At 33.8% G+C, this 24275-nt stretch overlaps 1 protein-coding gene across 2 annotated transcripts in view; it reads right to left on the bottom strand.

The window, feature by feature from the left end:
• Window positions 1–2933: 2933 nt before the first annotated feature.
• The window catches only part of DPP10 (dipeptidyl peptidase like 10), a 690622-nt gene continuing 669280 nt past the window's right edge, over window positions 2934–24275 (bottom strand). For both annotated transcript variants that reach the window (XM_057551306.1, XM_057551305.1), the window contains 5 exons: window positions 10039–10138; window positions 9727–9785; window positions 9540–9612; window positions 5415–5488; window positions 2934–3922 (listed from right to left, as the gene is read on the bottom strand). In XM_057551306.1, coding sequence (XP_057407289.1) covers window positions 3788–3922; window positions 5415–5488; window positions 9540–9612; window positions 9727–9785; window positions 10039–10138 — 441 coding nt within the window. In that variant the 3' untranslated portion in view covers window positions 2934–3787. The remainder of the gene's footprint in view (window positions 3923–5414; window positions 5489–9539; window positions 9613–9726; window positions 9786–10038; window positions 10139–24275) is intronic.

Below are 24275 nucleotides of genomic sequence, written 5' to 3' on the forward strand. Positions count from 1 at the left end.
CTGTATCAGGCTATGTTAAACTTAACTGGAATTTTAAAAAATATAAAAAGTAATCAAAATTGTACTTTTATATGACTTGTTTCTTCTTTAAAACCTGTCTGCACTGTCTTTGATGAAAGAGAAAATTTTTAAATTCACAAACTCTCTGCCCCAGAATTGCTGGAATATTGTCAAATGAAATGAAAATATTGTTAGCAGATCTGATCAGTGGTAAGCAAAATCTATTGCCTGTAGTGAGAGGAAGGTGGAAGATAATGCATTTTTCTTAAGTCAGATTGCAAATAGGATGGTGGACACCAGCTATGACTCTAAATGTTGCAAAGTGCTTTCTGGATTTGCGGTGTTTCATGACCAGATGAGGTCTTCATGTGTCCATGTTTATAAGCCTGGGTGCTTTGATCAACATAATGCTTTGAAAACCTCCTGGAGTGATTTTGGAATGTCCTAGGCCTAATGCCAGAGCAAGGGAATTTACTTACAACTTCTCAGGTATATAGTTATGATCTACTGAGCAAGGGTCTCCACGGATAGGAACAACCTTACATATCTCCAACAGAAAAAGAAAACATGTTTTAATATTACATACATCCTCTTGACATTAGGGAATCCATGTGACTTCAAACATGGCAACGGTTGTGCACTGGACTATCATTTACCTTTTAGTATTTTTGCTATCAAATTAGTCTCAAAAATATCTGGAACTGTATGTTTAAAAATTCAGAATCCATTCTCAGTTGAGGTGAATGTGGGTTAAAACTTTCCTCATTTCAGGAGTACTGTAGAGCGGAATGGGTTTCTAAGTTGGCTGGAGCTGGGTTTTGGGCTATTTACTCATTAATTACGTAAACCTGACAAGTTACATACTTATCTGAGACTCAATTTCTTTATCTGTAAAATGGGAATCATAATAGCTATTTCAGGGGATGTTGAAAAGATTCAATTTGATAATCAATATAAAGCACTTACTACATGCTTGGCACTTAGTAAAGATCCAATAACTTTTTAGTAGAAACAGCTTCAAACCTGAAAGGAAACCACTTCTTTATTCTCATTTTATTTCTTCATCCTATAATACTCACAGTGATAAGCTCTTGTGGGTAGAAAGGGTTTCCTCAGAAAGTAAAACGTGAGATGACAGTTGGTACACGGGTAACTTATTTTGGGAAGTGATTCTAGGAAATAGGACCGAGAAGCCTGAAACGAGGAAGAGGGACACAGAAGGACACGCAGATGTGACAGCTGAGTTTCATGGGGCCTTCCAAGAACCACGTATAATAGAATGTCTGAGGGGAGAAAAAGGGAAACATATAGTCACTTGCTCCTGTTTTCCATTAATTGGGTTTCAATGGGGGCATTAACATTGTCATGTAGGTCTGTAGTATATAAGTGGTGAGACTGTTGGTTCTAAGTAGAGAGACAACATTAGCAGCAGAGAATTCCCAGAAGAGAAAGTGAGAGAGAGCCCAGCTGAGGTGTCACAGTTTATTTACGCAGTGCTGGTTGCTGTAGGATGTGCAGGTGATCAAACCACGTGAGGAAGGACACAAACGGTATTTCACACGTGGTTCTTTATAGCAGCCATGTGTCCTCAGTGACCCTTGAGATTTGAAAGTAATTCAGCCCCAGGTACCTCTGTTTCAAAGTGCACCCTTTGAGGACAATGGCTTAAGTAATTCTCTTTATAGTAAAGACCAAAGTTTCTCACCTTGTTCTAGTAGGTCTACAACTGGTATCTACAAGACCCTCAATGGTGATTTTTAAACATTGATAATAATAATAAAACAAGAGAAATGATGAACAGTAAAAGGTAGATACTTTTTAAATGTTACTCAAATAGACAATCAATAAAACCACATCTTTCAGACAACATAATAATTATTTGCATCATAAAAAACTCTAGTTGTTGAAATTTAAAATATTGATTAAAAAGTTTCAATTGGACTTCAGCCTAAAAAAAATTTCCATCTTAATAAAATAGGCAAAACTTTCCTTTTAAACGTGACACTTATTTTTTAAAAAAAACGTGTTTACTATTCTTGAAAAAGACCTGAAATGAGCTTTTATTTTCAGAAAAGAGCTTTTCCCATTTTAAATTGAATCCAACAGAGCAGTGAAGATGCAATTCCAAAGAATCCGGAAGAAAAGCAGAATACCCAAAAAACGATTTATGTGTTTCCAAAAACCCTGATTTTGGGGTTGATGCTTTCACAAAACAAGAGGGTTACTGAGCAATTCCATGACATTTTAAAGTTTCCTCCTGGTGTTCTGATGTCATGATAATCCAGCCTATCCTAAGGAATTTTTAAAACCACAAAAACAGAGTCTGCTGCCCAAGCTTCATCTGAACTTCCGAGCTTGACTTTTGGACATCTCTTCTGGAAGATACCTCAAGTGAAGTGAGAAGATACTCTTTGACTTTAGTCACCAAAGTTAATATTCTCATGACCTGAATTGACTTCATACAGTCAAGTTTATTCTACACTCTCAGTTACTCACTACTGCAAGTCAACACAGCACAGAAATTAAGGCATTTTGTGCCTTAAATAGTAAACACTGCTGTTCGTGAACTTTTTGGCCAATGAATAAAAAGTATTTCATTTCTAAATCTCACCAGAAGGATTTAAATTAAATAGTAACAGATGAATTGGACAGGCACGGGATACTAAATAGGAACTAGCAAATGAAATAATCCATCTCTTTGCTTTTACCATGAAAATGAGAATTGATTCTTCATTGAGAGAAGTAAAAGGACTCAGTGTTTTAAAAAAGCTTTCTCCACCAAAAGAGCAAAATAGCACTCAGTGGCATTGCAGTGTTAACAAAATTTCTTTATCAGAAACTATAATTTAATATTTAAGTACCTAATTTACATGTGACAAGGTATCATATTCAAAAAATTAAATTGCAACTAGAAAACTATTAACCACTAAAAACAATACCAAACACAACCCAAACATTTATAGGAAAACAATAGCTAGAATTTGAATTGGAAAAAAAAGTTTCATCATATTTGGCTCATTAAACAAAGCATCCATTACAGACTGTAAAAGAGCGTTTCTTCTAATTCCTCAAAAGTTTATCCTTTGTAGCATGAATACATGTAAAGATAGATTGACTTCATATGCACACGTGTGTATACATATTGTGAGATATACCTCATGTGTTGATTTAAAGATATCGTATCTACTGATAACTGGTTGAACTTTGGAAGGTGCTGAAACCCATATTTCTACATGACCTGTGACCCATTTAAAAATGTCTTTTTATAAACAGAAATTACATAAAATACTCTGGCTTTTATTAACTGAATCTTTTCTTAAGCATAATAATAGACAATGAAGGAATTGCACTTATTTTAAAGGTACAGTAAAGTGTTAGATTGCAGCTCAGACATCAAAGATCAGGGACTGTAGTACTGATAAGTTGTGCATTATATGCAAAGATGACGGTGACCATTGAAATTAAAATGAGAGCAACTAATTACAGAACCAATAGGGGGATAACAGAAGAAAACATGCACTACTCCTACTTTAATGCAAAACTAATTTCTCCCAGGAAACCAACCCTTTGACCTTTCTTACACAAAGAAACAGGTTCTGCACCCTTGGTAACACAGTAGACATGGACTTCTGTATTCAAATTCTAGTTCATTGTCTCTGAGTGTGCTGTTCCAGTGTCATCTCCTTAAGCTGCCCTTGAAATTCTGGAGCATCTACAATATTACAGTCTCTTGGTTAGGTTTCATTGAGCCTTAATATCCCCTTCAGTTCTATATAAATAGGGTCCTTTATTCATCTTCTTCTGGTTCCTGTGGTAATATGGGTATTTCTTCCTTTAAACAATCACTGAAGAATCTGAGGACTGTGCTGTAGAGATGATATTTGCTCTTCTCAGATACATCATGGCCTTCATCTGGGTAGACCTAAGATATTGAAGGGAAAGGAGATTTAAAGTTATCAAAGCAAGTCTTCTTCCTCAGAACTCATTACTTTAGCCCCATGGCAACAGAACTTCGGAAAATAATATATGACTGAAATCTCATGTAATTCAACTCTGAGTTGTTCATGCTAAACTTTCCTTTTTTATTATAATCATATCAAAATCAACATTTGAGACAAAATACAATTTTATGCATTTATATTAGGACTTGTTGGCCAGAAAGTTAGAGCTTTCTATGTTCACATTGAACAAGGTGGCATTGACATCACCTTAACTAAATTTTAGATAGTTTTGTAAGTTCTTTCTCTGCCCCTTTGAAATGTATGTAAATCTTCTTTCAGACTCTTGCCAGTTTTACAACCCAGAAATTTCTTTCTCAAGGACTCGGAAACCACCTCTTTGAAATGTAAACATTGAAAGAGAGACAGGACCCCTATCTCCCAGTCTCCAAGTTGTAAAACTACTTCCTGTCATAAAGATAAAAGAAATGTTTCTTAAGGCTGATTACCAAACACAGAAGGCAATGAGTCCCTCCACTGGGGCTCTTAAAAATGCTCCAGCCCCTTGTTTTAACAAAGTTGAGTTTAATCTTTCTCCCCTATTGCAGTAGTCTTGGATAAAGTTTTCCTTGTCTGTTTAATCTTGTGCAATGCAATTTTTACTTTGACAATGTCCTTCCAATATAAACGACATTAGTGAGTTTTCTAAAATATAAATGAAAATACTGTCATGTCAATTCCTGAGTGTAAAGTTTTTAGATGGTGCCTCATTTCCCTCTGAGTAAAGCCTCACAATCCTTTACACTGTCAGTGCCATGGCCCTACATCTGTTTATCTCTACATCTTCATCTCTCATCATTCTAACCCTGGTTCCTGTGTTTTAAATATACTGAACCACTCTTAGTTCTTCCAAATGCTGAGGAATTAAAACAACTTTTTTCCCTTCCATGACTCCTCCTTCAGACTGAAAGTTCCTTGATGTGTAAAGTTATGTCCTGTTGACCCATTTAGCATAGAGACCCCTGTAAAGTAAATCCTTGATAAATATTTACTAAATATGGTTGAATGCAGAGATGTAAATGACGTAATGATGTTTTGCCCTCTCCTTTTTTTCTCATGTTATTTACTCAAAACTATTTTCCCCCACCTTTTATGATGAGTGATGGAAACTGACAAAAAGACAAAGGAACTAGAAGGAAAATAAAAATTATTATTTTAAAATAATTCATTATCAGTGATAGGAATAAAAGTCAGAGAAGAAAAAACCATTTTTGAAAGAGTTCATGCAATTCACATATAAAACATAAGGTGATCCACATTCTCATTGTAATTAGGAAATAAGAACACAATTTGGTAGCTGAAAAAAAACAGTAAAAATTAAAGGGTGGGAGACGGAGTCATATAGAAGCTGTGTTCTGTATCTTACAACTAAAAAACCAAGGTAGAAAAACATATTTTTCTGAAAAAGTAGCTTACCTGCATAGTATAATTCACTCCAGCTTTTATTAGGTGTTTGATTAATTCTGCTGAATGCTGGAAATGAACTTTTGCTGCAAGAAATTAAATTATGATATTTGAAGGAAGTACATTTTTCAGGATCAGAACATTTTTATATCATTTTTTCAGAGAGATTATGTATTTATCTTCCAAAATTATCAGCAAATCGGATAACTCAACCAATTAGACTTTTAATGCCCCCGTTTAGTTTTAGGAAGGGGACAAATGGCAAGCGTCAACAGGCTTTGCACTAGAAACTAAACAGAAAAAAGAATAATAACTGGAAAATCCATTTATGGATTTTTACTTTACATCCACTGCACATTTAAAAGACTGATACCTAGCTTTACCTGGGAAGCCAGCAGATATAATGGTAATAAATCTTTGAGCTTCACATTATAAAAAAATAAATTAAAACAGCAGTTACTACTAAGTCTCTACAGAATGGTGATTAGATTTATTTTATTGCATATCATTTATTATTTGTAATTATTCACGTATTTTATACCATTATAACAATTTTAACACAGTGAATGCCTGTCTGGATAGTAATAGCAAACCAGCCTTCTATTCCTTTCTGAGGATTACTAGGGCCACTCTCAGACACTGGCATTCTGCCTTATATTAAATTAGAAAAGAATACCTCGTGTTGAGAAAATAGCATACACATCTCATTATTCAAGGGCTAACTATTTAATGTGGACCATACTGGTTTCTCCTCTTTCCTTCTAGCTTCCTTCTCCCTGAACCTCAGTTCCAAAACTCTGAAATAAGCAGTACAGCAGCCCGGGTGTGGGTAGTAGCACTGTCCCTAACTAGCTATGAAGACTTGGACAAATCACTTAAAGTTTTTTGTGTAGCACTTAGCTCATATGCTGCCTTGGCAATACATTCCTATACTGTGTATCTTCAAATTTCTGTAAATAACTTTTAAGCTCACATTTTTTGACTGTCTGTGTAAAACTAGGGTAGCCTTATCAATATTTTAAGCTTCTTCATTGCTCTAATGCTACGGTACTGATTAATCCTGCTACAGAGCAGACAATAAAAGACTCCAAATAATCATTTATATCTTTTTAAAAGTCTACCTATAATCTTTTCCAACATTCTCTTATTGTACTTAATGGGAAAATTACCATGCCCTTTCTAAATTACTGTGCAAATTGCTCTGTAAATGTAAGCTACTAGAAATGTTAATAAATAGGGCAATGACTGAGATAAAATGATCCTTTATATACCTCATTTGTTTATTGCAGAAAACAAATTGAAAAGGACTCTATCATTCAGCTGCATGGATACAGCTGAAAAGATAAATGCATAAATGGATTTTCCAGTTTTTTTTTTTTTTCTGTTCAGTTTCTAGTGCAAAGCCTGTTGACATTTGCCATTTGTCCCCTTCCTAAAACTAAATGGGGGCATTAAAAGTCTAGTTGGTTGAGTTATCCGATTTGCTGATAATTTTGGAAGATAATAATAATGGTAGTATTATAGTAGTATTGACTGAGTACCTATAATCTACCACTCCCATGTGGAATGTGTGTGTGGTGTGTGTGAGTACATTTGTGTGTGTGTATGTGTGTGTGCAAACACACAGGTGTATTTTCTTTGAAGTGACGAGTGCTGAAGGTCTGCTTACATTTTATCAGGTAGGTGAAGTCCCAGGCCCATGACTGGATGAGTCAGGGAACAACATAATTTACCTTAATAATTACAACATATTAACAGAAACAACTGAATAACATTAATATATTACAGTGTGATGGCTAGATGTAAAATAATTTAACCTTGAATATAATTTATTCCCATAATTGAAGCTTTAGAGCCAAGTGAGTAAGAGCCTCAATGCCTATTTCAAATCACCTTTCTAGCGAATCAATAGCTGTGTGATTTTTGGCAAGATATATATAAACTCCATAATATTCATTTTCCCAATTTGTCAAATAACAAGAGAAGTAATACCTACTGCACAGTATTTTTGTGAAAAACAGATACTATGATATTAAAAGCTTTTAGCACATTTCCTAACATACAGTCATTACTTAATAATCACTATTTATTATTACTATCAACAAAATTCTAATGTCCTTCAAAATGTTTATGTTCTCTTACATCACGTTTCATCTACAACAGGTGTGGTATCATCTAAGTCTTTTAAAAAAAATTTATAATAGTTTTAGATTTTCAGAAAAGTTGCAAAGATAGTACAGAGAGTTCCTGTATATCCCTTACACAGCTTTCCCTACTGTTAACGTCTTACATTATTATGGTACATTTAGAAACATTTAGACATAGTGTTTCCTTAACTCCTTCTGGTCTATGATGATTTCTCAAACGTTCTTTGCTTTTGATGACTTTGGCAGTTCTGAGGAGTACTGGTCAGGAATTTGGTAAGATGTTCCTCATTTGGCTTTGTCTGGGGTTACGCGTATTTGGGACAAGACCGTATAGAGACAGAATGCCGTTCTCGTGAAGCCACATCCAGGGTACATACTATCTACATGACTTGTCACTGTTAATGCTGACCTTGATCACCTGGCTGAGGTGAAGTCTGTCAAGTTTCTCTGCCATGAAAGTTACTCTCTCCCCCCCATTCCATACTGTACTCTTTCGAAGCAAATCACTAAGCGCAACACACTGTGAAGGGGGAAGGGAGGAGAATTAAGCTTTGCCTCCTTGAGTTGGGGCATCTACATAAATGGTTTGGAAGTCTACCTAAGGGAGATTTGTCTCTTCTCCCTCATTTACCTATTTATTCAAATATATACTATATGTATGTGTGTGTATATATATATGTATATATGTATATATGTATATATACATATATACGTATATATGTATATATGTATATATACATATATACGTATATATGTATATATGTATATATACATATATACGTATATATGTATATATAAGTAAAGTATATAAGTATAAGTATATATGTATATATAAGTATAAGTATATATATAAGTATATAAGTATATATGTATATATAAGTATATAAGTATATAAGTATAAGTATATATGTATATATAAGTATATATATAAGTATATAAGTATATATGTATATATAAGTATATATATGTATATATGTATATATATGTATATATCATATGTATATATGTATATACATATGTATATATCAATATTGATCTAAGCTCTAATTTAACTGTGACCTGACATGCCTCAAAGTTAAGTTTGAGTGACAGCTGGTATTATCTTCGATATAAGGCCTTTTTAGTGATAGTCTATGTAAAATGGGGTAAAAATACTGAGGCAAGGCAGAGTGGACTGACAAAAACAAGTTTAAGATTTAGGAAATATTGCTTCAAGGCTTTGCTTCTCTTTGCTCACTTGCCAGGTAGCCTTGGATAAATCAGTTTCCTCCTTGAAATTGATTTTTCTCATCTGTGAGTGGGGCTATAAATACTCAGCCCTCTGTTGTAAGATTTCACATAAAATAATAAAAAAAAATTCTTTGAGTACCAAACACTTCATGTGAATATAAAATATTATTTATTACTAGTATTATCAATCACATTCATCTCCAATGTTTAAAATAATAAAAAATGAGTGGTGATATGAAAGCGCTTGTTTGGCTTTTGTTTTAAGTGGTAAACCTCATCAGAGTATCATCTCAGTGCTGGCACCCATCTGCTATGCTGCTGTTTCCGGTTAGTTTCCATCTGAGGTATGCTGAATAACACTGTCCTAGTAGTGACTAATAACCACATGTGGTTATTTACATTTAAAGTAATTACAATGAAATAAAACGTAAAAATTCAGTTCCTCAGTCATACTAAACATGTCAAGTGCTTGAGAGCCACATGTGGCCAGTGGCTACTGTGTTCAACAGCACAGAGATGACATTTCCATCATCCCAGAGGGTTTTACTGGGCAGTGCAGCCACTGAGGTTCATTGCCTCCTGTCCTCTTAGTCCTGACGTCCTTCTTCCCACTTCCTACCAGGTATCAGATTCTTTGTGCCCCTCTCCTCTGCTCTCCTCCCCAGAAGGGTTACAGGGCCTCCTGTAAGCAAGTCCTTGGATGTACCCCTTTGTTCAAGGTCAGACCACATCAATCAGTAGCAGCAAGTATAATACTTACTGTCAGCAGTCCCATGAATTATTAATATATTTTCTTCTTTTAAGCCATGAATATTATGTAGCACACTGGAAGCCTATAAAAACAAAAACACAAAAATCTGTATATAAAGATTTACCTATATTTGCATTTTGACTGGGTTTTTAGAACAAAAATACTCTTCTTTCTTCATTGGTTTTAAATTAGTTACCTGGTATGTGCTTTCTTCTTTAGATGGCATACCAAGATATCTTTCAGAGAAAGCTGAGGCTGTGACCCAAGAAAACAGAAATTTAAGGGTAAACTAAAAATCATTTGACTAGCGTATTTCATTATTTAGTTTCTACATTTCACATTTAATTGTCATGCTCCACTAAAACTGATTGAATCAGAGAGGCGATAAAGAGCTGAAAACATCTCTGATAACACATGATAAATGAACTCAACTGAGCTTCTCTACATGGGGACTTTCTTGTCTACGAATCAATACATTATATTAGGTCAGAATGTAGGAAGTACTCACCATACAACTTCAAGTCTATAATGGGTGCAATCACTGATCCACATTTAAAAAGGTTTTCATCTGATTTTAATATCATTGATGCAATATAGCCACCATACCCCTGACAAAAAAAAAAAAAAAAGAAAGTTTTCATATATATATTCCTAGAGATTTTTTTTAGCTTTTGGTCACTGTTTGGTAATATACATATCAGAATGTCTCATAATGTCCCAGACTGAAGCAAAGAATATACTAACATCACTATGTACAGATGAAAATTTTGAAAAGAGTTATTTAAATTTTTATATAATAAGCTATTTTAATAACTTTAGGTAAAATTAATTATATATCATCAAGTGTCAAATATTTGCTCTTTGATTTGATATCTGGGAATAGCTCCAAACAATTTGAAATTAGGGAAATACAGAACTGATTAAATCATATCATTTTAGGCACTATGTATTTAATAAAACAGTATATTCATTTAATAAAACATTTAATAATAATGATGATTATTAAGAATTAAGAAAGAGAAATTAAATATTTAAAATATATCTTCACAAGTATAGATTCTGCTTTCAATTCCACACAACTAAAAACTTGAAAGAAACGGTATAAGATAAATACTTTTGCTAGTTGGATTATTTTTTAATTTAATTGGATTATTTTTAATCCAATGAGTTGGATTATTTTTAAATTTAATTTTTAAATATCCTCTTGAAATGCTTTTGAACAAACTTAATTATAACTTCTTAAAAAAATAAATCAAGGTGTCCAGTTTTCTTTTGTAGACCACGATCTGACTAGAAAATTTCCAAAGGAGATTTTAATAACTACAGTAATGCTAGGCTAAGGGAATGACCTACTGAGTTGTCTGTTCACTTTAGACATTAATTCTTGCTGTGTTCTTGGCATTGCTTTTCATTTGGCCAGACAATGGAGTATCCTGGTAGGTATTAAAAAAATATTAATACCCAGGCCTTAGCACAGAAATTCTGATGCAATTGGCTCTACTTTTGAAAGATTTCCAGATGATTCTAGTGTGGTCCGGTGCTACAGGAACCTGTTATTTTCTCTAAACTCTTGAGATGAGTAGTAAAGAATTTCATTTATGCTTATTTGGAGCATCGTTTAGAAATTGGTACTAGTAAGTCCAAAATGCAATCAGATGTTACTGAAGTGGCTGACAGAACATATGTGAAGGGTAGCAGAATACATCACCCCAAAGTATGCCACTTGGCATATTGATTATTTTGAGATATAGGCACTGGAAAAAACAGCAAACGCAGAGAGAAGCTTTCTCTGAACTCCCCTTATCTTCCTAAAGGCAGATCCTCCAAAAAGAAATCAATTGTTCTAGATCCCCTCCCTGGAAGTTTCATCAGCCAGGGAAGATTGCCTCTTGCCACAGGAAAGGAGACTAGAAGTTGATACCACAGCCAGAGAGACTATATGACACACTATACCTCCCATCTATTCTTCTAAAGCCCCATTTGTCTTTCCTAACAATAATTTACTCTCTCTTAAAATGCCTGTATCCCCTCTTCCCTTTCCCTGTTGAAAGCGAGCAGAACTCTGTGGGGCTCCTGGGCACAGAAGCTTTTCTGCTCCCCGTTTCTTGTTGTGGGAAACAGACTCCAGCCTCTATGAACTTCCCTGAGTCCCAAAGGGCAGATTCGAACAGTTGCTAATCAAGGAAGGGAGGGGATGCAGAGACAAGGGAGGAGCAGGCAAGAAACAACAGTGCAGCCTTGGGGCGGGGTCCTGGTTCTGCCTCAAAGGATACACATAACAATATCTTTGAGCTCTTTACAGTACTAAAATCCCCAACAAATGGAAGATGTCAGCATTCTTCATTCCAGATTAAAGGAACCAGAGAAGCTCTTCAAAAGACCATCTAAGGCCAGATTAAAGTAACCACAGAAACTCAACAGACCACCTGAGACCAGATTAAAGGAATGCAGCCCCTGCACACACTCTAATCCTTATCAGCAACCCTGCCCTTGAACCATTGCTATAAAACTCCTCATGAAATCCTTCTGGGTTGAGACACACAGTTTTGAGGGGCAATGGTCTGCTGCATCCCCCTTTGCCTGACAAAGCAATGAAGATATTCTTTTCTACTTCACCCAAAACTCTGTCTCTGAGATTGGATTCAGCACGGGTGCACAGAGGCCAAGTTTTCAGCATCACTATTAAGACGGTATTTAAGCCTGATTTCTAAGCCACCTCACAGAGTTACTCATTTTCCCCAGAGTATCTCCCATGTATACATGAGGTGTACATGTCAACAAACTTCTGTTCATTTTTCTCTTGTTAATCTGTCTTTTATTATAAGAGAATGTCAGCCAAGAACTCAGAAGGGTAGAGGGAAATTATTTTTCCTCCCCTATATATATGTCAATTTTGTACAATATTTAGCTAGTACCCAGACATTTATGCAAAGCTTCTGTAACAATTAGAAACTGAGAGAAATAAAATTATCCCTTAGAGAAGTAAGCTCCCAGAGTACCTTTGCTTAGTCTCTTTGAGAGGGATGAAAATAGCCTTAAGTCAGCAAAATTAATACAAAAAAATGTAATAGGCTTAAATGTCTTAACATATCTAAAGAAAGAAGTGGAAGGGAGGAAAAATAATTTCCTTTTATCTTTCTGAGTTATTGGCTGAGATGTCTTCCAATAAAAGACAGATTAACAAGAGAAAAACAAATAGTTTATTTACGTGTACACCTCACCTATGCATGGAGATTAGCAGGGAAACTAAGTAACTCCCTAGATGGCCCAAATCACCACCTTAAATACCATCTTCAACTAAAGACAGAAGAAAGATGTTGGGGGAAAGTCAGTTATGGGAAGTTACCAGGAAAAGAACTGTAAACAAGGGTAAGGTTTGTTATGTAGGTTTAAGTCAGTGCCTTCTCCAGTGATAAAAGTTTCTTATGATTTAGTCATTCTTCCCTTCCTGGTAAAGAGAGGGAGGCACAAATAGAGGTTTTCTTTATAAATATAAATGTCCCTTGCAAAAGGGTAACTTCTACTCTGTTTTTAAAGCTTCTCCTGTTTATGCTGTTTCTTAAAATAATCAGCTCAAAATAATCCTTATGCCAAAGAGGCATATTCTGGGATGGCATGTTCTGCTTCCCTTCACAAGTGTGAAGGTGTGGGATGAGTCATGCAAAGCAAGTAAATAAATAGCTATTATAGAGCAAAACTGTAGAGAGACTTTGAAAATTCTGTCCCTACAAGGAGCCTTTCCAGTATATCGTTTCTAGTTCTCTATCATGGAGACTGAGAGCCTCTCAACCCAACTCTCTATCATGGAGAGTTGTAGCCAAGAGGTTTCAAATATTTCCCAAGGGGCAACAGTATTCTCATAGTGAAAAATGTATCTTAGTTGATAACTTTTCTGGTTCTAATTCCACAACAACCAAACAATCTTTTAACTGATAACAATTCTGTTATTTACATAACTACTTTGAGAGACTAGCTAAAGATTACTATCCTGAGAATAACTGTATATCATATTTAAATAATATAAATTAATAAATTGGTATAATGTTTTTTTACCTTAGTTTCACATGATTCTCAGAGTCATTATCTCCCGGAACTAAGGAGAATGGTGTCTTCCAAAGGAGGGGCAGATTCCAGAACAATACTTGAAAGTTCTTTTAAATTATTTGGGAATCTTGTTAAAAATGCCTATTCTAATCCAGTAGATCTGGGATAGGGCCCAAGATTTTGCATTTTTAACCAACTCCCAGGAGATGTTTATACTGCTGGTCCATATTTTGAATAGAAAGTTCTTATTGTGTAATAATGTAGTAAAGATTCCCAACATAGTATCTTCCTAGCTTTAGCCAGCATTCCCTTGACCAGTGGAACTTAAAAAATTATGTATCAATGCCCTCAAAAACAATTGAATCAATATGTGGAGAATGGGCCGTGGAGCTCTCCATGTGATTCTAAGTGAAAGAAGGGTTGTAAATTGCTGTTGCATAAGACATTGTATTTTACTGTTTAAAAAAAAAAAAATCCAGGATTTGGGATTAATGAAGGTAAATACTCTTTAAATGATAGTAAAAAATTTTGAATAAAATTCTCTCTATAGCATTTAAAAATCTTATTCAAAATACTGCTTTAAACTGATTTATTTCAGGTAATAAATTCTATTTTTAAAAGAAAATCAACACTGGCAGGAATTAAAATAAATTTTAATTGCTTTCCTTCCTCTTTTTCATTTCATATTTATTCACTGAATGCAAGAAGGATAATGAAAAAGTTCTTGGAAAAATAATATTCCACAAGGATATTGGAATCAGATATAAGAAATCAGATATAAATTCTAGTAGACATAGAATGGTGATTTTAACTTCCAAAGCAACTCATATCTATCAGGAAGATACCAAAAACTGGGGTTCATCATACTGACTCTTGTCAATGAGAGGACGTTTTTAATTTGATATATGTCAATAATAGTCAACAGTTGGTATAGGTTGCTATGTTTCAGTTGCGTTGTCATTTTATTGGTTTCTCAGTGATCAGACTGTTCCATTCATTACAATTGTTATGTCACGTCCATTTGCAAAGCATTTTAGCATTACTTATAAAATTTTAACAAATTTATCTAGATTTTTAAAAGTTTATTCCATGGACCTAAAATATAGATAATTTTATTTCTTTAAAAAAATAAATTTTACCTGTGGTGTACGAAACTGAATCCAATAGATAGAAGGACTATAAAAACAGGGGGTGAAATCTGTAATACCATTTTACTAAGGACTTACGTTTTCATGGGCCCCAGGTTTTGAGATAATTAAGTGACTTTCTGAGATAGTTTTCAAGAGTTCATGATTGCAGTCGAAAAGATATACTGACAGAACTGAAAAAAAAAGTTTCTCCTACAGCCTTTGACTTCTATGATTCTTTCTGAACCACATCAGTTGTAATACACAGTGAATTAATTTGAAGTAAAAATACTGTAAATATGTTATGAATAACAAAATTTATTGTTGCATTAATTTCTCTTTCTGATCTTCCATTGTCAGTGTATAGTAATGCAAGAGATTTCTGTGCATTAATTTTGTATCCTGCAACTTTACCAAATTCATTGATTAGCTCTAGTAGTTTTCTGGTGGCATCTTTAGGATAATCTATGTATAGTATCATGTCATCTGCAAACAGTGACAGTTTTATTTCTTCATTTCCAATTTGTATTCCTTTTATTTCTTTTTCTTCTCTGATTGCCATGGCTAGGACTTCCAAAACTATGTTGAATAACAGTGGTGAGAGTGGACATCCTTGTCTTCTTCCTGATCTTAGAGGAAATGCTTTCAGTTTTTCACCACTGAGAATGATGTTTGCTGTGGGTTTGTCATATATGGCCTTTATTATATTGAGTTAGGTTCCCTCTATGCCCACTTTCTGGAGAGTTTTTATCATAAAGCAGTGTTGAATTTTGTCAAAAGCTTTTCCTGCATTTACTGAGATGATCATATGATTTCTATTCTTCAATTTGTTAATATGGTGTATCACACTGATGATTTGAGTATATTGAAGAATCCTTGCAAACCTGGGATAAGTCCCACTTGATCATGGTGTATGATCCTTTTAATGTGTTGTTGGGTTCTGTTTGCTAGTATTTTGTTGAGGATTTTTGCATCTATATTCATCAGTGACATTGGTCTGTAATTTTCTTTTTTTGTAGTATCTTTGTCTGGTTTTGGTATCAGGGTGATGGTGGCCTCATAGAATGAGTTTGGGAGTGTTCCTTCCTCTGCAATTTTTTGGAAGAGTTTGAGAAGGATGGGTGTTAGCTCTTCTCTAAATGTTTGATAGAATTCACCTGTGAAACCATCTGGTTCTGGACTTTTGTTTGTCGGAAGATTTTTAATCACAGTTTCAATTTCATTACTTGTGATTGGTCTGTTCATGTTCTCTATTTCTTCCTGGTTCAGTCTTGGAAGGTTATACCTTTCTAAACATTTGTCCATTTCCTCCAGGTTGTCCATTTTATTGGCATAGAGTTGCTTGTAGTAGCCTCTTGTGATGCTTTGTATTTCTGCAGTGTCCATTGTAAGTTCTCCTTTTTCATTTCTAATTTTATTGATTTGAGTCCTCTCCCTCTTTTTCTTGATGAGTCTGGCTAAAGGTTTAGAAGCTTTGTTTATCTTCTCAAAGAACCAGCTTTTAGTTTTATTGATCTTTGCTATTGTTTTCTTTGTTTCTATTTCATTTATTTCTGCTCTGATCTTTATGATTTATTTCCTTCTACTAACTTTGGGTTTTGTTTGTTCTTCTTTCTCTAGTTCCTTTAGGTGTAACGTTAGATTGCTTATTTGAGATTTTTCTTGTTTCTTGAGGTAGGTTTGTATTGCTATAAACTTCCCTCTTAGAACTGCTTTTTCTGTATCCAATAGGTTTTGGATCACCGTGTTTTTATTGTCATTTGTCTCTAGGTATTTTTTTATTTCCTCTGATTTCTTCAGTGATCTCTTGGTTATTTAGTAACGTACTGTTTAGCCTCCATCTGTTTGCGTTTTTCTATGTTTTTTTCCTGTAATTGTTTTCTAATCTCATAGCATTGTGGTCAGAAAAGATGTTTGATATGATTTCAATTTTCTTAAATTTACCAAGGCTTGATTTGTGACCCAAGATGTGATCTATCTTGGAGAATGTTCACTTGAGAAGAAAGTGTAATCTGCTGTTTTCGGATGGAACGTCCTATATCAATTAAATATATCTGGTCTATTGTGTCATTTAAAGCTTGTGTTTCCTTATTAATTTTCTGTCTGGATGATCTGTCCATTGGTGTAAGTGAGGTGTTAAAGTCCCCCACTATTACTGTGTTACTGTCGATTTCCTCTTTTAGAGCTGTTAGCAGTTGCCTTATGAATTGAGGTGCTCCTATTTTGGGTGCGTATATATTTATAATTGTTATATCTTCTTCTTGGATTGATCCCTTGATCATTATGTAGTGTCCTTCCTTGTCTCTTGTAACATTCTTTATTTTAACGTCTATTTTATCTGATATGAGTATTGCTATTCCAGCTTTCTTTTGATTTCCATTTGCATGGAATATCTTTTTCTATCCCCTCACTTTCAGTCTTTATGTGTCCCTAGGTCTGAAGTGGGTCTCTTGTAGGCAGCATATATATGGGTCTTGTTTTTGTATCCATTCAGTGAGCCTGTGTCTGGTTGGAGCATTTAATCCATTCACATATAAGGTGATTATCGATATGTATGTTCCTATTATAATTTTCTTAATTGTTTTGGGTTTGTTTTTTTAGGTCCTTTTTTTCTCTTGTGTTTCCCACTTAGAGAAGTTCCTTTAGCATTTGTTGTAGAGCTGGTTTGGTGGTGGTGTTTTCTCTTAGCTTTTGCTTATCTGTAAAGGTTTTAATTTCTCCATCGAATCCTTGCTGGGTAGAGTAATCTTGGTTGTAGGTTCTTCCCTTTCATCACTGTAAATATATCATGCCCCTGCCTTCTGGCATGTTGAGTTTCTGCTGAGAAATCAGCTGTTAACCTTATCAGAGTTCCCTTGTATGTTATTTGTCATTTTTCCCTTGTTGCTTTTAATAATTTTTCTTTGCCTTTAATTTTTGTCAGTTTGAATACTATGTGTCGCAGCCTGTTTCTCCTTGGGTTTATCCTGCTCTGAGACTCTCTGAACTTCCTGGACTTGGGTGGCTATTTCCTTTCCCATGTTAGGGAAGTTTTCAACCATAATCTCTTCAAATATTTTCTCAGGTCCTTTCTCTCTCTCTCTTCTCCTTCTGGGACCCCTAAAATGCGAATGTTGGTGTGTTTAATGTGGCCCCAGAGGTCTCTGAGGCTTTATTCCTTTCTTTTCATTCTTTTTTCTTTATTCTGTTCTGTGGCAGTGAATTCCACCATTCTGTCTTCCAGGTTACTTATCCTTTCTTCTGCCTCAGTTTTTCTGCTATTGATTCCTTCTAGTGTATTTTTCATTTCAGTTATTGTATTATTCATCTCTATTTGTTTGTTCTTTAATTCTTCTAGGTGTTTGTTAAACATTTCTTGCATCTTCTCGATCTTTGCCTCCATTCTTTTTCTGAGGTCCTGGATCAACTTCACTATCATTCTTCTGAATTCTTTTTCTGGAAGGTTGCCTATCTCCACTTCATATATTTGTTTTTCTGGGGTTTTATCTTGTTCCTTCATCTGGTACATAGTCCTCTGCCTTTTCATTTTGTCTGTTTCTGTGAATGTGGTTTTCGTTCCACAGGCTGCAGGATTGTAGTTCTTGCTTCTGCTGTCTGCCCTCTGGTGGATGAGGCTATCCCAGTTGAGACTCTTAAGACTATAAATAATGAGTAATTATCCCCATAGGTTAAGTTTTAATAAGCTTCCATATTCATTGCACTTTTAAAGTTGTTTTACCTTCTCCAGATATCCATGTCTCTCGTCTCCTCAAATTTCCCTGTTTTAGACCAATCATGATCTCCTAGTGAAACTGTTCCTCTCTAATGATTGAAAATTGCTATCTCATCTTTATTCTTGATCCCCTCTCTGCCTCTTTGTTTCATTTTTCTGAATTGTAATATCATTATCTGACATTTTATATACTTTACTAATTATTTTTCATTTATTTGTTTTTCATTTATCTCTCCTCACTGCATTAACAATTATATAAAAGAGGGTTTTGTTTTTTTTTTTTTTTGGTTTGTTTCGGTGACTTCTGTAGGTCCAGCACTTGAAAAGTGCAAGGCACATAGTATACACTCAGTAAATGTTTTTTAAATGAATTAATTTTATTCCCATCAATACTGGCCTGGCAATCATAGCAATATCTGTTCTCGGTATGATGTTTATAATGTTTTAAATTTTGCTACCTACTTTTAATTTGTGTCATCAATTTTTAAAAAATATGTCAGAAAAAATTTCTTTCAGCAGTTTTCTTACCTTTAACACTTAGATATAATTACTTGGTACAGTGAACATTAATATTATTACATTATATTATATGAAATTAGATTAGGTCCTAAGGATAATTATTCAAACTAAAATGGTTCAAAGTCTTTAATGAAGTCATATGAATGATTATTGAGTAACAGATGGCCAGTTATTATACTATTAGCATATTAGCTAAATATGCTAATAGTATAAGCTTTCCATTTATCCAACAGACAAGTTAGAAAATAATACAGACAAAAACATACTACTTAAAAATTAAAAATGCACTACTAATAAGCAATACCTAGAAATAAATATAGCAGGGAAGATATTTGACATACATAAAGAAAACTATAAAATTCTACTGAGAAATATAAAATAAGAATTAAATAAGAGATATACTATGTGATTCAGATCAAAGCTACATCTTTTGAACATTTTAATTCTTCTCAAATAAATATAAAGATTGTTTTAATAAAATTTTAGTTAAAAAATTATAGCTGAATATTTTTGGAGAATTTATAAAAGTGGAGAAAATAGGAGAGGTAAGCGAAAGGTATTATGAAAGAAAAGAGCAAAGAGTGGAAAATATTTTAAAATATTAAAATGTATGATTATTAAGCATAATATTATAATTAAAAGACTATGAGATTAGTCTAAGAACAGATAGGCAGGTTACACCAGAAATAAATCCAAGAATATCTGAAAACTTATTGTTTAGGTGGCATCATAATCAAAGTGTTAAGGACGATTTAGTCAATCAATGGAGCTGGTGAAACTGACTAGCTCTTTGAAACCAAATATATAAATCCTCAGCATGCAAGTGTTATGTACCTCTCTCTGCCCCACTCAAACAGATACATAAAGAGAAAATCTAATAAATACTTATTTTGATAGGAACGAGACCTTTAAAAAATAAAATCACTGGAAGAAATCACCAGAGAGAAAATCTAATAAATACTTATTTTGATAGGAATGAGATCTCTAAAAAATAAAATCATTGGAAGAAATCACCAGAGAAAGGATTTGAAAGGTTTTGCCAAAAGATAAGAAAAACGCTTTAACACTTCAGTGTTTTGAATTATCGTAAACAAAACTGAAAGTCAATCAACACGTTGAAGAAATATTTCAAACAGATGTGAAAAGATTGCTATCTTTAATGCATCAAAATCTCAAAATTGCAGTAAGAAAACAAATACATATATTCACATATATGAGACCAATATAATTAAGTGTATATATGTATATAAATTGACAATTCAAAAATAACATTGTAAAATGATTAATAAACATAAAAATTAATTTCATGTAGGCATTTCTAATTCCATAACAATGGAATAACAGAATTGAGATTTATCCTTCCATGTGAAACAACTAAAAATATGGGCAAAATATATGAAATAGAAATAATTAAGACATTGGACATTGGGCAACAAAGAACAGTGATCACTGAAAGACAAAGAACAAGTCAACCCTGGGATTGCTACAGCTTCCTGCCAGAAGAGTATAGTTAAGGCACAGCAGCACAATATACCCAAAAATGAAACACAGAGAGAAATATATTTTTAAAAAATTAATATAGTTTTGGTGCGTTTAGGGACAAATTCAACTGGCCTAATTACACACCTATTTGCAATCCCTGGAGAAAGGGGGCAGCAAAAAAAAAAAAAATTGAAGTAATAACTGAACATTTTCCAAATTTGATGAAAACACTAAAGCTAGAAAGCCAAGAAACTCAGTGTACCCCCTTCCAAAATGATAAGGTTTGGCTATCTGGTGGGAAAGAGAGAATTCCAGATGAAGGAAAGAGCATGACATGAGTTCAGTTCAAATGCCTTTGCAACAAAAAATCAAATAAAACATAAATACCCTGAAAAGGCTTATAGTCTAACATAAGAAATGAATAAGAATACAAATAAATATAATACATTGCATGATGGTATAATGAATATGAGAAGCTACTGACAAAGTATTCTTTGAGTACACAGGAGGGAATGATGATTTCAAGTGGGAGAGATTTAGTGAATAATTTATGGAGAAAAGGACCTCTGAATGAGGCTTAATAAGAGATAGAATTATAAAAGCAATGTGCAGGCTTGAGGCTGTTATTAGAAATAAATTAAAAGGCATGAACAAAAATACTGAAGTAGAAAGGTGGAAGGAATACTTATAACCAATAAGAATTTCAGCTTAACTATATTGAAGAAAACTCATTTGGAACAATAAATAACTATTGGAATATCCTTAAGATCCATTTTAGGTAATAGTTACAACTTTTTAGTATAATTTTGTTTACCCATAAAATACATGTGAAATATTGAAATGAAATTGGATATAAAAAGCCAAATATTATCTTCTATGCTGGCTGAAGTTTTTCTCTGATATCCATTTCTAGTAGTTTCTTTAGTATCTAAAACTAGTGATAGTTTTAGAAGAGAATGCATTTATTTAATCAATGCTTTCCTGCCGTTTATAGGCTTAATATTTCCATAAATAGAAAATAGGTAGGGATATTGTCTAAAAATATATATTATTTGACACAAAACACATTCTTAGAAATACTAAAAATTCTATATTCCTTAATCAGCTTACATGGTTAGAAAGAATAGATTAGAATTGCTTTCCAAATTCTGAAAGATTAAACTGGAATGAATCACACACAAAATAAAAAATATCAACCAGTTTCTTGGAGTTCACTATTTTAGCTTTATGGAGACCAACAGTGCAATGTACCTCAAAACTTCGAAGTAAATTTAATTTCTGCTGACAAAGTCAATTATAATGGATGAAATCAGTTATCTAGCTAGGTAGATGTAGATATAGATACAGATACAGATATAGATATAGATATAGATATAGATATAGATATAGATATAGATATATAGACCATGAAAAACAGGATGAATTTTAGACCAAAGGGAGAAAAAGCAAGACCTAGAAATTCAATCATAGTGATAAATGTAAAGGAAATAAGTTGATTAAAGATGGTAAATTCCTGGCCCTACTGTTGCCATTCATCTTTCTTTTTTCAGAGGGAATATCTCAAATGAAGCATAACACTTTTCACACTAAATTCTAACTCAGCCTGTAATCTTAGAAGGGAACACTGCTCTAGCCTCTTTGACGGTAAAAACATAAGTGTGGCAATTCCATTTCTAGTATTTGGTGAAACTGGTATCTCAATCGACTAACTAACTAACAACTAAAAATAATTCTGAATACAACATTGAACTGGCACAAAGGTTATGAATCCACAGAGGCCAGATATTAACTGAAAACTGGAAAACTGAGAGGTAAACAAGCATAAAGCCAATTTTGTTTGTTTCTTTGTTTGTTTTGCAAATGCAAGTGATTTTAACCTTCTGCTCTGATGACTCAGTGCATGAGGTAGACAAAATGCATAGATTCCATACAATAGGTCTAAAGCAGTGGTCTCCAACCTTTTTGGCACCAGGGACTGGTTTCATGGAAGACAATTTTTCCAGAGACCAGGGGTTGTGGGGAGGACGGTTTTGGGATGATTCAAGTGCATTACATTTATCGTGCACTTTATTTCTATTATTATTACATTGTAATTATATAACGAAATAATTATACAACTCACCATATTGCAGAATCAGTGGGAGCCCTGAGCTTGCTTTCACTTGCCACTCACTGATAGGGTTTTGATATGAGTCTGCAAGCAGTTGATTTATTATGGTCTCTGTGCAGTCAAACCTCTCTGCTGATGATAATCTGTATTTGCAGCCACTCCCCAGCACTAGCATCACCGCCTCAGCTCCACCTCAGATCATCAGGCATTAGATTCTCATAAGGAGCAAGCAACCTAGATCCCTCGCATGCACAGTTCACAGTAGGGTTCATGCTCCTATGAGAATCTAATGTCACTGCTGATCTGACAGGAGGCGGAGCTCAGGCGGCAATGTGACCGATGGGGAGCAGCTGTAAATACAGATGAAGCTTCACTCACTCGTCCACCACTCACTTCCTGCTGTACAGCCCAGTTCCTAACAGGCCACGGACTGGTACCTGTCCATGGCCCAGGGGTTCAGGACCCCTGATCTAAAGGGAGACTGCACAAAGCTAGACCCCTAAAGGGTTGTCTAAAGATGACAAGAGATAATTATGCTGCACAAAAGGATTGATGAAAATGATTTTGTTTTTAATTCTTATCATGAACTTGTACTGAATCAATGAAAACAAAATTAACCTTAACTAAAAATTTGAGCCATAAGTCCACACTGGTGTTTGCAGACCAAATTTACCATATAAGTGTAATTAAAAGAAAAACAAAAACAAATACAAAAATACAAATGCAACATAAGCTTTAAAGAATTCCATATGTAAAATTCCAATTTTGATGGAACTGATGGAAGACAAAGCACAGATTCAGAGAACCCATCAAAACCCAAATATGATTAATAAAAAAATATTCATAACTATACACATATTGGAGAAAATATAAAACACCAAAGAAAAACATCTTAAAAAATATGAAAGTGTCAATATTTCTTAGATGTCAGTCCTCCCTAGGTTATCTACAGATTCAATACAGTTCCCATGAAAATCCCCATGGTCTATTTTGTAAGATTACAAAAGATGATTCTAAAATTTATAAAGAAATACAATACCTAGATGAGATAAAAGAACTCTGAAAAAGAACAAGATGAAAGAACTTCTACTACCTCATTTCTAGATACAATATTATTGTATAATGATGATTTTTAGTATGTCAATTGTATCTCAATTTAAAAGTCGAAAAAAGGGAGGGACAGGTTTGTGACTATAATACTCTCCCTCTGATTTAGTAAACCTTAAAACAAAAGTGTCTGTTGCACAACATAAAGGGTTAATAAATCAGTTGTGTTAAAAATATATATATATATGTCAATAAACACATGAAAAAATGATCAATATTATTAATCATCAGAACTTTTAAATGAAAAAGACTTATGATACTCTGTTGGTAAGGATGTAGAGCACCTGGAACTCTCATATACAGCAGTTGGTAAAATAAAATGATATAACTACTTTGGAAAATGTTTGGCAATTCCTTGCAAAAGCAGACAACAAAACAAAAAATATATTTAGAAAAAGGAAAACAAGAGAAAAAAGAAAAAAACAACTTAATCAAGATGAATGGAAGAAAGGAAAAAAACCAGAACAAATAAGATAGCAGGCAGAAATAATGAAAATTATAACATTTAAATGTATCGGTAATTACAATTTATATAAATAAATGCAATCTTCAAATACCTAAATTGTGAGGATGAAGTTTGAAAATGATAAGATAGAAAAGCAAAAACAATGTGTACTAGTCAAAAGAATGCTGGTGTTGTAATT

This window comes from Balaenoptera acutorostrata, chromosome 8 (genome assembly GCF_949987535.1).
Source record: "Balaenoptera acutorostrata chromosome 8, mBalAcu1.1, whole genome shotgun sequence".
Taxonomy (NCBI): domain Eukaryota; kingdom Metazoa; phylum Chordata; class Mammalia; order Artiodactyla; family Balaenopteridae; genus Balaenoptera; species Balaenoptera acutorostrata.